The 18114-nt window shown below is 44.8% G+C and overlaps 1 protein-coding gene across 3 annotated transcripts in view; it reads left to right on the plus strand.

The window, feature by feature from the left end:
• The window catches only part of LOC115149553 (ras-related protein Rab-27B), an 84019-nt gene that overhangs the window by 43017 nt on the left and 22888 nt on the right, over nt 1–18114 (plus strand). For all 3 annotated transcript variants that reach the window (XM_029692507.1, XM_029692508.1, XM_029692509.1), the window contains 2 exons: nt 11591–11692; nt 15346–15415. In XM_029692507.1, the coding sequence (XP_029548367.1) occupies nt 11591–11692; nt 15346–15415 (172 nt within the window). The remainder of the gene's footprint in view (nt 1–11590; nt 11693–15345; nt 15416–18114) is intronic.

An 18114-nucleotide genomic window follows, 5' to 3' on the forward strand; every position in this document is an offset into this window, starting at 1 on the left:
AATCAAATCAAATGTATTTATATAGCCCTTCGTACATCAGCTGATATCTCAAAGTGCTGTACAGAAACCCAGCCTAAAACCCCAAACAGCAAGCAATGCATGTGAAAGAAGCACGGTGGCTAGGAAAAACTCCCTAGGAAAAACTCCCTAGAAAGGCCAAAAACCTAGGAAGAAACCTAGAGAGGAACCAGGCTATGAGGGGTGGCCAGTCCTCTTCTGGCTGTGCCGGGTGGATATTATAACAGAACATGGTCAAGATGTTAAAATGTTCATAAATGACCAGCAGGGTCAAATAATAATAATCATAGTAGTTGTCGAGGGTGCAACAAGCACGTCCGGTGAACAGGTCAGGGTTCCATAGCCGCAGGCAGAACAGTTGAAACTGGAGCAGCAGCACGGCCAGGTGGACTGGGGACAGCAAGGAGTCATCATGCCAGGTAGTCCTGAGGCATGGTCCTAGGGCTCAGGTCCTCAGAGAGAAAGAAAGAAAGAGAGAATTAGAGAGAGCATATTTAAATTCACACAGGACACCGGATAAGACAAGAGAAATACTCCAGATGTAACAGACTGACCCTAGCCCCCCGACACATAAACTACTGCAGCATAAATACTGGAGGCTGAGACAGGAGGGGTCAGAAGACACTGTGGCCCCATCCGATGAAACCCCTGGACAGGGCCAAACAGGCAGGATATAACCCCACCCACTTTGCCAAAGCACAGCCCCCACACCACTAGAGGGATATCTCCAACCACCAACTTACCGTCCTAAGACAAGGCCGAGTATAGCCCACAAAGATCTCCGCCACGGCACAACCCAAGGGGGCGGGCGCCAACCCAGACAGGAAGACCACGTTACACAATAGAATCTATACAGAAACTCCTACACAATAGAATCTATACAGAAACTCCTCCAGAATAGAGAACGGTATCACTTCATTTGGATAGTCGCAAATAGAGATCTTGTAGATGTTCAAGTAGAAGTTCAGTTAACCTTAAATCTAACCCTAATCCTAACCCTAACCTTAAACCTAACCCTAATCCTAACCCTAACCTTAACCTAACCCTAATCCTAACCCTAACCTTAAACCTAACCCAATCAAAGCCCTAGTAAGCGGTTGGTGAAAAATACTGGGGTGGCAGGTCGCCAAGCGGTTAGAGCGTTGGGCCCGTAACCAAAAGGTTGCTAGTTCGAATCCTGTAGCTCCAAGGTAGCCTTCAATAATGTCTGACCCTACTCTCTGAGCGTGACTCATTGGGATAATGTCTGATCCCTGTCTGACCCTACTCTCTGAGCGTGACTCATAGGGGTAATGTCTGATCCCTGTCTGACCCTACTCTCTGAGCGTGACTCATAGGGATAATGTCTGATCCCTGTCTGACCCTACTCTCTGAGGGTGACTCATAGGGATAATGTCTGATCCCTGTCTGACCCTACTCTCTGAGGGTGACTCGGTGGGATACTGTCTGATCCCTGTCTGACCCTACTCTCTGAGTGTGACTCATTGGGATAATGTCTGATCCCTGTCTGACCCTACTCTCTGAGGGTGACTCATAGGGATAATGTCTGATCCCTGTCTGACCCTACTCTCTGAGGGTGACTCGGTGGGATACTGTCTGATCCCTGTCTGTGAAACCTACTCTCTGAGGGTGACTCGGTGGGATACTGTCTGATCCCTGTCTGACCCTACTCTCTGAGGGTGACTCAGGGGGATAATGTCTGATCCCTGTCTAACCCTACTCTCTGAGGGTGACTCATAGGGATAATGTCTGATCCCTGTCTGACCCTACTCTCTGAGCGTGACTCGGTGGGATAATGTCTGATCCCTGTCTGACCCTACTCTCTGAGCGTGACTCGGTGGGATAATGTCTGATCCCTGTCTGACCCTACTCTCTGAGGGTGACTCGGTGGGATACTGTCTGATCCCTGTCTGACCCTACTCTCTGAGCGTGACTCATAGGGATAATGTCTGATCCCTGTCTGTGACCCTACTCTCTGAGCGTGACTCATAGGGGTAATGTCTGATCCCTGTCTGACCCTACTCTCTGAGGGTGACTCAGGGGGATACTGTCTGATCCCTGTCTGACCCTACTCTCTGAGGGTGACTCATAGGGGTAATGTCTGATCCCTGTCTGACCCTACTCTCTGAGGGTGACTCATAGGGATAATGTCTGATCCCTGTCTGACCCTACTCTCTGAGGGGGACTCAGGGGGATAATGTCTGATCCCTGTCTGACCCTACTCTCTGAGGGTGACTCATAGGGGTAATGTCTGATCCCTGTCTGTAACTCTACTCACTGAGCGTGACTCATAGGGATAATGTCTGATCCCTGTCTGACCCTACTCTCTGAGGGTGACTCCGGGGGGTAATGTCTGATCCCTGTCTGACCCTACTCTCTGAGCGTGACTCAGGGGGATAATGTCTGATCCCTGTCTGACCCTACTCTCTGAGGGTGACTCATAGGGGTAATGTCTGATCCCTGTCTGACCCTACTCTCTGAGGGTGACTCATAGGGATAATGTCTGATCCCTGTCTGACCCTACTCTCTGAGGGTGACTCATAGGGATAATGTCTGATCCCTGTCTGACCCTACTCTCTGAGGGTGACTCGGTGGGATACTGTCTGATCCCTGTCTGTGACCCTACTCTCTGAGCGTGACTCATAGGGATAATGTCTGATCCCTGTCTGACCCTACTCTCTGAGGGTGACTCTGGGATAATGTCTGATCCCTGTCTGACCCTACTCTCTGAGGGTGACTCATAGGGATACTGTCTGATCCCTGTCTGTGACCCTACTCTCTGTGGGTGACTCATTGGGATACTGTCTGATCCCTGTCTGACCCTACTCTCTGAGGGTGACTCATTGGGATAATGTCTGATCCCTGTCTGACCCTACTCTCTGAGGGTGTCTCATAGGGATACTGTCTGATCCCTGTCTGTGACCCTACTCTCTGAGCGTGACTCATAGGGGTAATGTCTGATCCCTGTCTGACCCTACTCTCTGAGCGTGACTCATAGGGATAATGTCTGATCCCTGTCTAACCCTACTCTCTGAGGGTGACTCATAGGGGTAATGTCTGATCCCTGTCTGACCCTACTCTCTGAGGGTGACTCATTGGGATAATGTCTGATCCCTGTCTGACCCTACTCTCTGAGCGTGACTCATAGGGGTAATGTCTGATCCCTGTCTGTGACCCTACTCTCTGATGGTGACTCGGTGGGATACTGTCTGATCCCTGTCTGTGACCCTACTCTCTGAGCGTGACTCATAGGGATAATGTCTGATCCCTGTCTGACCCTACTCTCTGAGGGTGACTCTGGGATAATGTCTGATCCCTGTCTGACCCTACTCTCTGAGGGTGTCTCATAGGGATACTGTCTGATCCCTGTCTGACCCTACTCTCTGAGGGTGACTCATTGGGATACTGTCTGATCCCTGTCTGTGACCCTACTCTCTGAGCGTGACTCATAGGGGTAATGTCTGATCCCTGTCTGACCCTACTCTCTGAGCGTGACTCATAGGGATAATGTCTGATCCCTGTCTAACCCTACTCTCTGAGGGTGACTCATAGGGGTAATGTCTGATCCCTGTCTGACCCTACTCTCTGAGGGTGACTCGGTGGGATAATGTCTGATCCCTGTCTGACCCTACTCTCTGAGGGTGACTCATTGGGATAATGTCTGATCCCTGTCTGACCCTACTCTCTGAGCGTGACTCATAGGGGTAATGTCTGATCCCTGTCTGTGACCCTACTCTCTGAGGGTGACTCGGTGGGATACTGTCTGATCCCTGTCTGTGACCCTACTCTCTGAGCGTGACTCATAGGGGTAATGTCTGATCCCTGTTTGACCCTACTCTCTGAGCGTGACTCATTGGGATAATGTCTGATCCCTGTCTGACCCTACTCTCTGAGCGTGACTCATAGGGGTAATGTCTGATCCCTGTCTGTGACCCTACTCTCTGAGGGTGTCTCATAGGGGTAATGTCTGATCCCTGTCTGACCCTACTCTCTGAGCGTGACTCATAGGGATAATGTCTGATCCCTGTCTAACCCTACTCTCTGAGGGTGACTCGGTGGGATACTGTCTGATCCCTGTCTGTGACCCTACTCTCTGAGCGTGACTCATAGGGGTAATGTCTGATCCCTGTTTGACCCTACTCTCTGAGCGTGACTCATTGGGATAATGTCTGATCCCTGTCTGACCCTACTCTCTGAGCGTGACTCATAGGGGTAATGTCTGATCCCTGTCTGTGACCCTACTCTCTGAGGGTGTCTCATAGGGGTAATGTCTGATCCCTGTCTGACCCTACTCTCTGAGCGTGACTCATAGGGATAATGTCTGATCCCTGTCTAACCCTACTCTCTGAGGGTGACTCATAGGGGTAATGTCTGATCCCTGTCTGACCCTACTCTCTGAGGGTGACTCGGTGGGATAATGTCTGATCCCTGTCTGACCCTACTCTCTGAGCGTGACTCATAGGGGTAATGTCTGATCCCTGTCTGACCCTACTCTCTGAGGGTGACTCATTGGGATAATGTCTGATCCCTGTCTGACCCTACTCTCTGAGCGTGACTCATAGGGGTAATGTCTGATCCCTGTCTGTGACCCTACTCTCTGATGGTGACTCGGTGGGATACTGTCTGATCCCTGTCTGTGACCCTACTCTCTGAGCGTGACTCATAGGGATAATGTCTGATCCCTGTCTGACCCTACTCTCTGAGGGTGACTCTGGGATAATGTCTGATCCCTGTCTGACCCTACTCTCTGAGGGTGTCTCATAGGGATACTGTCTGATCCCTGTCTGACCCTACTCTCTGAGGGTGACTCATTGGGATACTGTCTGATCCCTGTCTGTGACCCTACTCTCTGAGCGTGACTCATAGGGGTAATGTCTGATCCCTGTCTGACCCTACTCTCTGAGCGTGACTCATAGGGATAATGTCTGATCCCTGTCTAACCCTACTCTCTGAGGGTGACTCATAGGGGTAATGTCTGATCCCTGTCTGACCCTACTCTCTGAGGGTGACTCGGTGGGATAATGTCTGATCCCTGTCTGACCCTACTCTCTGAGGGTGACTCATTGGGATAATGTCTGATCCCTGTCTGACCCTACTCTCTGAGCGTGACTCATAGGGGTAATGTCTGATCCCTGTCTGTGACCCTACTCTCTGAGGGTGACTCGGTGGGATACTGTCTGATCCCTGTCTGTGACCCTACTCTCTGAGCGTGACTCATAGGGGTAATGTCTGATCCCTGTTTGACCCTACTCTCTGAGCGTGACTCATTGGGATAATGTCTGATCCCTGTCTGACCCTACTCTCTGAGCGTGACTCATAGGGGTAATGTCTGATCCCTGTCTGTGACCCTACTCTCTGAGGGTGTCTCATAGGGGTAATGTCTGATCCCTGTCTGACCCTACTCTCTGAGCGTGACTCATAGGGATAATGTCTGATCCCTGTCTAACCCTACTCTCTGAGGGTGACTCGGTGGGATACTGTCTGATCCCTGTCTGTGACCCTACTCTCTGAGCGTGACTCATAGGGGTAATGTCTGATCCCTGTTTGACCCTACTCTCTGAGCGTGACTCATTGGGATAATGTCTGATCCCTGTCTGACCCTACTCTCTGAGCGTGACTCATAGGGGTAATGTCTGATCCCTGTCTGTGACCCTACTCTCTGAGGGTGTCTCATAGGGGTAATGTCTGATCCCTGTCTGACCCTACTCTCTGAGCGTGACTCATAGGGATAATGTCTGATCCCTGTCTAACCCTACTCTCTGAGGGTGACTCATAGGGGTAATGTCTGATCCCTGTCTGACCCTACTCTCTGAGGGTGACTCGGTGGGATAATGTCTGATCCCTGTCTGACCCTACTCTCTGAGCGTGACTCATAGGGGTAATGTCTGATCCCTGTCTGTGACCCTACTCTCTGAGGGTGACTCGGTGGGATACTGTCTGATCCCTGTCTGACCCTACTCTCTGAGCGTGACTCATAGGGGTAATGTCTGATCCCTGTCTGTGACCCTACTCTCTGAGGGGGACTCGGTGGGATAATGTCTGATCCCTGTCTGACCCTACTCTCTGAGGGTGACTCATTGGGATAATGTCTGATCCCTGTCTGACCCTACTCTCTGAGGGTGACTCGGTGGGATACTGTCTGATCCCTGTTTGTGACCCTACTCTCTGAGCGTGACTCATAGGGGTAATGTCTGATCCCTGTCTGTGACCCTACTCTCTGAGGGGGACTCGGTGGGATAATGTCTGATCCCTGTCTGACCCTACTCTCTGAGGGTGACTCATTGGGATAATGTCTGATCCCTGTCTGACCCTACTCTCTGAGGGGGACTCGGTGGGATACTGTCTGATCCCTGTCTGACCCTACTCTCTGAGGGTGACTCATTGGGATAATGTCTGATCCCTGTCTGACCCTACTCTCTGAGGGTGACTCATTGGGATAATGTCTGATCCCTGTCTGACCCTACTCTCTGAGGGTGACTCATTGGGATAATGTCTGATCCCTGTCTGACCCTACTCTCTGAGGGTGACTCATTGGGATAATGTCTGATCCCTGTCTGACCCTACTCTCTGAGGGGGACTCGGTGGGATACTGTCTGATCCCTGTCTGTGACCCTACTCAGGGGGAGTTGGAAATTAAAAAACACATTTCCATTTCCCACTTCACACTTGTACATGTTTCATGCAGTGAAACATTGTAATCACACAGGCTCATTGGGTTATTGTGGTGTACAGAAAGGGAGAACGTAGATGTGTTTGTAAAGGAGACTGCACTCACCTGATCTCCACTACTGCTGACTACAGATGGGTCCCCCGAGGGACAGTGGGCTCCACTGATCAGCCACTAATCACATCCTCGGGACAGGTCATCCTCCTCCTCTCCGTCTGTCCCTCCAGGCCTGGTTAACAACATCAATTAGAGAGCTGCTAGGAAAACTGGGTCTCTGTTCCAATATCCACACTAGCATACTTCTTGGAATTAAAGCAATGTGTTGGGGAATGCATTCTAAATGGAATGCTAGGATGGACAATCTGGATGTTGTGTAGCAGCCAGGGCAGGCTGGTTCTAGAACAGGAGCAGGCTGGTTCTAGAACAGGAGCAGGCTGGTTCTAGAACAGGGGCAGGCTGGTTCTAGAACAGGAGCAGGCTGGTTCTAGAACAGGGGCAGGCTGGTTCTAGAACAGGGGCAGGCTGGTTCTAGAACAGGAGCAGGCTGGTTCTAGAACAGGAGCAGGCTGGTTCTAGAACAGGAGCAGGCTGGTTCTAGAACAGGAGCAGGCTGGTTCTAGAACAGGAGCAGGCTGGTTCTAGAACAGGAGCAGGCTGGTTCTAGAACAGGAGCAGGCTGGTTCTAGGGGCAGGCTGGTTCTAGAACAGGGGAAGGCTGGTTCTAGAACAGGGGCAGGCTGGTTCTAGAACAGGAGCAGGCTGGTTCTAGAACAGGAGCAGGCTGGTTCTAGAACAGGGGCAGGCTGGTTCTAGAACAGGGGCAGGCTGGTTCTAGGGGCAGGCTGGTTCTAGGGGCAGGCTGGTTCTAGGGGCAGGCTGGTTCTAGAACAGGAGCAGGCTGGTTCTATAACAATGGCAGGCTGGTTCTAGAACAGGGGCAGGTCAGGCAGAGTGTACAGTCAGGACCAGTGTCTCTGCTTTCCCATCTAGCCAGAGGAGCTTCTGATGCATCATGGGGAGGAGAGGATGTAAGAAACAGATCATGTGCCACATCTTCTGAGTGAGATCACATCGGTTAGCCCTCCCATAACACGCCCTCTCTACGCTCCCAGTGACTGGAGCTCCCAGGCCCTTTCCCAGAAGGCCACCGTCTAACCTCTGACCCCTGCCATAAAAATAGTGTTTTGTATTTTTTTCCTTCCTTCAGAATCAGAATTCTGCTCTCCTTTTGTATTTAATGATTTACTTTGAAAGAACAGTGTGGAATGGAGAGAGAGATAATTAGTATAGTGATAGACAAGAATGCAAGATGCAGGGCTTGAACCTCACTATTATGTGACCACCCAGAGGCAGGGCTTGAACCTCATGATATGTGACCACCCAGAGACAGGGCTTGAACCTCATGATATGTGACGACCCAGAGACAGGGCTTGAACCTCATGATATGTGACGACCCAGAGACAGGGCTTGAACCTCATGATATGTGACCACCCAGAGACAGGGCTTGAACCTCATGATATGTGACGACCCAGAGACAGGGCTTGAACCTCATGATATGTGACGACCCAGAGACAGGGCTTGAACCTCATGATATGTGACGACCCAGAGACAGGGCTTGAACCTCATGATATGTGACCACCCAGAGACAGGGCTTGAACCTCATGATATGTGACGACCCAGAGACAGGGCTTGAACCTCATGATATGTGACCACCCAGAGACAGGGCTTGAACCTCATGATATCTGACGACCCAGAGACAGGGCTTGAACCTCACTATGATTATGTGATGACCCAGAGACAGGGCTTGAACCTCATGATATGTGATGACCCAGAGACAGGGCTTGAACCTCATGATATGTGACTACCCAGAGACAGGGCTTGAACCTCATGATATGTGACTACCCAGAGACAGGGCTTGAACCTCATGATATCTGACGACCCAGAGACAGGGCTTGAACCTCATGATATGTGACGACCCAGAGACAGGGCTTGAACCTCATGATATGTGATGACCCCGAGACAGGGCTTGAACCTCATGATATCTGACGACCCAGAGACAGGGCTTGAACCTCATGATATGTGACGACCCAGAGACAGGGCTTGAACCTCATGATATGTGATGACCCCGAGACAGGGCTTGAACCTCATGATATGTGACCACCCAGAGACAGGGCTTGAACCTCATGATATCTGACTACCCAGAGACAGGGCTTGAACCGAACGATTATGTGACGACCCAGAGACAGGGCTTGAACCTCATGATATCTGACGACCCAGAAAGCTACCACTAGACCAGAGATCCGGCACATCATTTAAAGTCCCAGTGCAATCAAAAACATGATTTCCTGTGTTTTATATATATTTCCACACTATAAGGTTGGAATAATACTGTAAAATTGTGAAAATAATGATCAAATCAAATTTTATTTGTCACATATACGTGTTTAGCAGATGTTATTTCAGGTGTAGCTTGTGCTTCTAGTTCCGACAATACAGCAATATCTAACAAGTAATATCTAACAATTTCACAACAAATACATAATACACACAAATCTAAGTAAAGGAATGGAATTAATAATATATAAATATAATGACGAGCAATGTCAGAGCAGCATAGACTGAGATACAGTAGATAGTATAGAATACATATGAGATGAATAATGCAAGATATGTAAACATTATTAAAGTGACATTATTAAAGTGACTAGTGATCAATTTATTAAAGTGCACAATAATTTAAAGTCTGTATGTAGGCAGCAGCCTCTCTGTGTTAGTGATGGCTGTTTAACAGTCTGATGGCCTTGAGATAGAAGCTGTTTTTCAGTCTCCCGGTCCCAGCTTTGATGCACCTGTACTGACCTCGCCTTCTAGTAGTTTGCCCCCGGTGATGCGTTGTGCAGACCGCACCACCCTCTGGAGAGCCCTGCGGTTGTGGGCGGAGCAGCTGCCGTACCAGGCGGTGATACAGCCCGACAGGATGCTCTCAATTGTGCATCTATAAAAGTTTGTGAGGGTTTTAGGTGACAAGCCAAATTTCTTCAGCCTCCTGAGGTTGAAGAGGCTCTGTTGCTGCTGTGCCTTCTTCACCACGGTGTCTGTGTGGGTGGACCATTTCAGTTTGTCCGTGATGTGTACGCCAAGGAACTTAAAACTTTCCACCTTCTCCACTGGTGTCCCGTCGATGTGGATCTCCTTTGTTTTGTTGACGTTGAGTGAGAGGTTATTTTCCTGACACCACCACTCCCAGAGCCCTCACCTCCTCCCTGTAGGCTGTCTTATCGTTGTTGGTAATCAGGCCTACTACTGTTGTGTCGTCTGCAAACTTGATGATTGAGTTGGAGGCATGCATGGCCACACAGTCATGGGTGAACAGGAAGTACAGGAGGGGGCTGAGAACGCACCCTTGTGGGGCCCCAGTGTTGAGGGTCAGCGAAGTGGAGGTGTTGTTTCCTACCTTCACCACCTGGGGGGCGTCCCGTGGTGAACCCCTGCACAGGGTGGGGTTCAGACCCAGGGCCCCGAGTTTAATGATGAACTTGGAGGGTACTATGGTGTTGAATGCTGAGCTGTAGTCAATGAACAGCATTCTTACATAGGTATTCCTCTTGTCCAGGTGGGATAAAGCAGTGTGCAGTGTGACTGCGATTGCATTAACTGTGGACCTATTGGGGCGGTAAGCAAATTGAAGTGGGTCTAGGGTGACAGGTAAGGTAGAGGTGATATGATCCTTGACTAGTCTCTCAAAGCACTTCATGATGTCAGAAGTGAGTGCTACGGGGCGATAGTCATTTAGTTCAGTTACCTTTGCATGCTTGGGAACAGGGATAATGCCCTCTTGGTGTAAGAGCTGTTTGAAAAGACAGCCAGAAGTTTCAGCCTGTTTTGATGGGATGGAGTTTTGACCTGCCTGGTGACATCACCAGGCGGTAAATGTGTTAATAGACCAATAAAGAGAGCTAGAGAGTTCCAAACCTCTCTGCCAATAACAGCTAGATTTCAGTTTTCCCACTCAGACCATTCCCACGGTCATAGAAAAATGATTCCTTTAGAAATTCTTTACTAACAAGCTATTTTTGTAAATTGTTATTTAAAATAATCACAGTAAGGTACTTAATTGTTAGCCAGAAATGATTTGTTATTGAGATAAAAACGGCTGCATTGAACCAATTTTAAGTGTTGAAGTCTGAAGCAATGTCTAGTCCGGCCTGACATCAGACAGCTCTTTGCTTTCATATTGCTGGCTGCTTCAATTTCCTCACATAGCCTAAAGCAAAATGAGTCTTCACACATACTGTATAACAGGAATGCTAATTGTCTCCTATAAATAACTCATCACGTGGTGAAGGGCGTGCACTGTAAGGAGACACATGTGATTTCGTTTAGGCAGAACGCTGCCTCTCGTGACATGGTAGTTGTGGATGTTTTTATGTTCCAACGTGAGAAATTAACTAGACCCGAGGTCAAACTGTTAACAGGAAATGAGATGACTACATTGCAGTATTGTGTTACTGTTCTTCTCTGACTGGATCAGGGTTGTCTAGTTTGGTCCTCTCGTCTCTTAGATTTCATTGGATCAAATAAAGTTCTATTGGTTATTATGAGGCATGGCTTTTTGGGTCAGGCTATTTTGCTTTGGGCCTTTTCGAGACTATTTATGTTTCGCTTCGGTCTGTTTGACAAACCCTTACTGAAACCAGGCCAGTTCACTTTGTTTGTTTGTTTGTTACCAACCTGTAAGTGAATGTTTGTCTTTGAGGGGTTGGAATGAATGTGCAGTCACTCAGTAGCCTTGTGGTTGAAGTGTCTGTCCTGAGATTGGAAGGTTGTGAGTTCAATTCCCAGTCGAGTCATACCAAAGGCTCTTGAAATGACTAATTCATGTTTGTTTTGTTTTGTTTACTCCAGGTTCAGCGCAGTCAACACTATGACTGATGGGGACTATGATTACCTCATCAAGCTCCTGGCTCTGGGGGACTCTGGAGTAGGGAAGACAACCTTTCTGTACAGGTGCACACACAGCTCGTTATACTATAATAGTTATATATTCATTATACTATAATAGGTATATATTTATTATACTATAATAGGTATATATTTATTATACTATAATAGGTATATATTTATTATACTATAATAGGTATATATTTATTATACTATAATAGGTATATATTTATTATACTATAATAGGTATATATTTATTATACTATAATAGGTATATATTTATTATACTATAATAGGTATATATTTATTATACTATAATAGGTATATATTTATTACACTATAATAGTTATATTATATATTTATTACACTATAATACTTATATTATATATTTATATATATTTATTACACTATAATGTTATATATTTATTATACTATAATAGTTATATATTTATTATACTATAATCGTTATATTATATATTTATTACACTATAATAGTTATATTATATATTTATTACACTATAATACTTATATTATATATTTATATATATTTATTACACTATAATGTTATATATTTATTATACTATAATAGTTATATATTTATTATACTATAACAGTTATATTATATATTTATATATATTTATTACACTATAATACTTATATTATATATTTATATATATTTATTACACTATAATGTTATATATTTATTATACTATAATAGTTATATATTTATTACACTATAACAGTTATATTATATATTTATATATATTTATTACACTATAATAGTTATATATTTATTACACTATAATAGTTATATATTTATTATACTATAATAGTTATATTATATATTTATTACACTATAATAGTTATATTATATATTTATTATATATTTATTACACTATAATAGTTATATTATATATTTATTACACAATAACAGTTATATTACATATTTATTACACTGCATTCAGAAAGTATTTACAGAGCTTGACTTTTTCCAAATTTTGTTGTGTTACAGCCTGAATTTGAAATTGATTAAATTGAGATTATTTGTCACTGGCCTACACATAATATCCCATAATGTCAAAATGGAATTATGTTTTTAGAAATTGAAAAATGAGTAAAAAATGAAAAGCTGGGGCCTCCCAAGTGCCGCAGTGGTCTAAGGCTCTACATCGCAGTGTTAGCTGTTCCACTAGAGATCCTGGTTTGAGTCCAGGCTCTACATCGCAGTGTTAGCTGTTCCACTAGAGATCCTGGTTTGAGTCCAGGCTCTACATCGCAGTGTTAGCTGTTCCACTAGAGATCCTGGTTTGAGTCCAGGCTCTACATCGCAGTGTTAGCTGTTCCACTAGAGATCCTGGTTTGAGTCCAGGCTCTGTCACAGCCTGCCACGACCGGGAGACCCATGGGGCGACACACAATTGGCGAAGCGTCGTCCGGGTTAGGGGAGGGTTTGGCCGGCAGGGATGTTCTTGTCTCATCGCCAGGTGCACGATGTTTCCTCTGTCACATTGGTGCGGCTGGCTTCCGGGTTAAGCGGGCATTGTGTCAAGAAGCAGTGCGGCTTGGCTGGGTTGTTTCGGAGGACGCACGGCTCTCGACCTTCGCCTCTCCCGAGTCAAGTCCATATGGGAGTTGCAGCGATGGGACAAGACTGTAACTACCAATTGAATACCACGAAAAAGGGGCAATTTAAAAAAAAAATCATAATAATATAAAAAAAATCAGAGGAGACTGCGTGAATCAGGCCTTCATGGTTGAATTGCTGCAAAGAAACCACTACTAAAGGACACCAATAATAAGAAGAGACTTGCTTGAGCCAAGAAACACGAGCAGTGGACATTAGACCGGTGGAAATCTGTCTTTTGGTCTGATGAGCCCAAATGTGACATTTCTGGTTCCAACCGCTGTGTCTTTGTGAGATGTAGAGTAGGTGAACGGATGATCTCCACATGTGTGATTCCCACCGTGAAGCATGGAGGAGGAGGTGTGATGGTGTGGGGGTGCTTTGCTGGTGACACTGTCAGGGATTTATTTAGAATTCAAGACACACTTAACCAGCATGGCTACCACAGCATTCTGCAGCGATACACCATCCCATCTGGTTTGCACTTAGTGTATTTTCAACAGGACAATGACCCAACACTGCTCCAGGCTGTGTAAGGGTTATTTGACCAAAGAGAGTGATGGAGTGCTGTATCAGATGACCTGGCCTCCACAATCACCCAACCTCAACCCAATTGAGATGGTTTGGGATGAGTTAGACCGCAGAGTGAAGGAAAAACAGCCAACAACTGCTCAGCATATGTGGGAACTCCTTCAAGACTGTTGGAAAAGCATTCCAGTTGAAGCTGGTTGAGAGATTGCCAAGAGTGTGCAAAGCTGTCATGAAGGCAAAGGGTGGCTACTTTGAAGAATCTAACATCTAAAATATATTTTGATGTGTATAACACTTTTTTGGTTACTACATGATTCCATATGTGTTATTTCATGGTTTTGATGTCTTCACTATTATTCTACAATGTAGAAAATAGTAAAAATAAAGAAAAACCCTTGAATAAGTAGGTGTGTCCAAACTTTTGACTGGTTCTGTGTTTATATGATTACAGTACCTTTCTATACAAGTACTTACATGAGCACTTTTCTTTTAATATGCATTGGGGATGTGCTGTGTGTGTATTTGCTATGTATTAACGGTAATGTAATGTATGTATTTGCTATGCTATGTATTAATGGTAATGTGTGTATTTATTGGTAATCTATGTATTTATTGGTAATGCATGTATTTATTGGTAATGTATGTATTAATGGTAATGTATGTAGTAATGGTAATGTATGTATTTATTGGTAATGCATGTAGTAATGGTAATGTAATGTATTTATTGGTAATGTATGTATTAATGTAATGTATGTATTTGCTATGCTATGTATTAATGGTAATGTGTGTATTTATTGGTAATGTATGTATTTATTGGTAATGTATGTATTTACTGGTAATGTATGTATTAATGGTAATGTATGTAGTAATGGTAATGTATGTATTTATTGGTAATGTATGTATTAATGGTAATGCATGTATTTATTGGTAATGTATGTATTAATGGTAATGCATGTATTTATTGGTAATGTATGTATTAATGTAATGTATGCATTTGCTATGCTATGTATTAGTGGTAATGCATGTATTTATTGGTAATGTATGTATGGTAATGTTTGTATTAATGGTAATGTATGTATCAATGGTAATGTATGTATTAATGGTAATGTATGTATGGTAATGTATGTATTAATGGTAATGTATGTATTAATGGTCATGTATGCATTTGCTATGCTATGTATTAATGGTAATGTGTGTATTTATTGGTAAGGTATGTATTTATTGGTAATGTATGTATTAATGGTATTGTATGTATTTGCTATGCTATGTATTACTGGTAATGTATGTATTAATGGAAATGTATGTATTAATGGTAATGTATGTATTAATGGTAATGTATGCATGGTAATGTATGTATTAATGGTAATGTATGTATTAATGGTAATGTATGTATTTGCTATGCTATGTGTTAATGGTAATGTATGTATCAGCTTGTAAAAACAAATCCTTCAGGGGATTAATAAAGTACTATCTTATTGTATCTTACAGGTACACAGACAACCAGTTATTATATGTTGTATGTTATATTAAATTAGTATTATATTAATACTACGTTCATCTATAGGTACACGGACAACAAGTTCAACCCCAAGTTCATCACCACAGTGGGAATAGACTTCAGGGAAAAGAGAGTGGTGAGTAACGTTAAACACGCACACGCACATGCGCGCGCACACATACACACACACACACACACACACACACACACACGAGTGGTGCGTATCCTCCTTTTCTTCCTTCCTTCCTTCCTTCCTTCCTTCCTTCCTTCCTTCCTTCCTCTGTCAACAAAAGAAAAGAGAGTTGTGAGTATCCTCATGTAGTTTAGTTCAATCAGTAAGGCTGGTCTGAATAGCTCAATCAGTAAGGCTGGTCTGAATAGCTCAATCAGTAAGGCTGGTCTGAATAGCTCAATCAGTAAGGCTGGTCTGAATAGCTCAATCACTAAGGCTGGTCTGAATGGTTCAATCAGTAAGGCTGGTCTGAATAGCTCAATCAGTAAGGCTGGTCTGAATAGCTCAATCAGTAAGGCTGGTCTGAATAGCTCAATCAGTAAGGCTGGTCTGAATGGTTCAATCAGTAAGGCTGGTCTGAATGGTTCAATCAGTAAGGCTGGTCTGAATAGTTCAATCAGTAAAGCTGGTCTGAATAGCTCAATCAGTAAGGCTGGTCTGAATAGCTCAATCAGTAAGGCTGGTCTGAATGGTTCAATCAGTAAGGCTGGTCTGAATAGTTCAATCAGTAAGGCTGGTCTGAAAAGTTCAATCACTAAGGCTGGTCTGAATAGTTCAATCAGTAAAGCTGATCTGAATAGTTCAATCAGTAAGGCTGGTCTGAATAGTTCAATCAGTAAAGCTGGTCTGAATGGTTCAATCAGTAAGGCTGGTCTGAATAGTTCAATCAGTAAAGCTGGTCTGAATAGTTCAATCAGTAAGGCTGGTCTGAATAGTTCAATCAGTAAGGCTGGTCTGAATAGTTCAATCAGTAAAGCTGGTCTGAATAGTTCAATCAGTAAGGCTGGTCTGAATAGCTCAATCAGTAAGGCTGGTCTGAATAGCTCAATCAGTAAGGCTGGTCTGAATGGTTCAATCAGTAAGGCTGGTCTGAATGGTTCAATCAGTAAGGCTGGTCTGAATAGTTCAATCAGTAAAGCTGATCTGAATAGTTCAATCAGTAAGGCTGGTCTGAATAGTTCAATCAGTAAGGCTGGTCTGAATGGTTCAATCAGTAAGGCTGGTTTGAATGGTTCAATCAGTAAGGCTGGTCTGAATGGTTCAATCAGTAAGGCTGGTCTGAATAGTTCAATCAGTAAAGCTGGTCTGAATAGTTCAATCAGTAAGGCTGGTCTGAATGCTCACTTTAATTTCATACAGTAAGCATAATAGAATTCACATAGTTTCCTATAGTTGCTCATTTTGATCAGCCTCATTCCACTACCCACAGTGTATTTTAGAATTCATGGTCGCTGAGCTGACAACCTCAGCTACTGGGACGGACCATCGCTTTCCGCCGTGTTTCAGTTTGCACATGACTCGTAACAGGCTTCAGGCTGCAGGCTGCTGGCTACAGGCTGCAGGCTACAGGCTTCAGGCTACAGGCAACAGGCTACAGGCTGCAGGCTGCAGGCTACAGGCTACAGGTAACAGGCTGCAGGCTAAAGGCTGCAGGCTACAGGCTACAGGCAACAGGCATCAGGCTACAGGCTGCAGGCTACAGGCTACAGGCTACAGGCTTCAGGCTGCAGGCTGCTGGCTACAGGCTACAGGCTACAGGCTGCAGGCTACAGGCTACAGGTAACAGGCTGCAGGCTACAGGCTGCAGGCTACAGGCTGCAGGCTACAGGCAACAGGCAGCAGGCTGCAGGCTATAGGCAACAGGCTGCAGGCTACAGGCTGCAGGCTACAGGCTACAGGCTGCAGGCTACAGGCTACTTGTTGATCACTGTAGCCTGCTTGTGTTTCTTGTTACTGTATCCAGTCAGTTGTGCTGCCACATCTAGCTGTCATGATTTAATTCACTTCAGATAGCAGATCCGGATGGATTATTGTACATGCTCATAGTCTCCGAGACATTTCTCAGGGGCGCACACTACATAACACACTACATAACACACTACATAACACACTACATAACACACTACATAACAGGCTGATGGGGGTTCTTTACATTTGGGATTCTTAATCACTAAACCCACAGGACCTATCTGGGTAAACAATATGTTGTCTTCTGTCATGAACTTCATTTTGCAGGAAGCTCTCAGAGATATATTCCAATCTATTCTCTGTCATAGACTATGGGTAGTCATTACATAGGCCATGGGTAGTCATTACATAGGCCATGGGTAGTCATTATATAGGCTATGGGTAGTCTTTACATAGGCTATGGGTAGTCATTATATAGGCTATGGGTAGTCATTACATAGACTATGGGTAGTCATTACATAGACTATGGGTAGTCATTACATAGACTATGGGTAGTCATTACATAGGCCATGGGTAGTCATTATATAGGCCATGGGTAGTCATTACATAGACTATGGGTAGTCATTACATTACAGGGATAAGTGGCTTGCAGATCTCCCAGTCACAGTTCCATCTTGTATAATGGTTGTATTCTCCAGCTCTCCCAGTTCCATCTTGTATAATGGTTGTATTCTCCAGCAGTCACAGTTCCATCTTGTATAATGGTTGTATTCTCCAGCTCTCCCAGTCACAGTTCCATCTTGTATAATGGTTGTATTCTCCAGCAGTCACAGTTCCATCTTGTATAATGGTTGTATTCTCCAGCTCTCCCAGTCACAGTTCCATCTTGTATAATGGTTGTATTCTCCAGCAGT

Source organism: Salmo trutta, chromosome 15 (genome assembly GCF_901001165.1).
Source record: "Salmo trutta chromosome 15, fSalTru1.1, whole genome shotgun sequence".
Lineage (NCBI taxonomy): Eukaryota > Metazoa > Chordata > Actinopteri > Salmoniformes > Salmonidae > Salmo > Salmo trutta.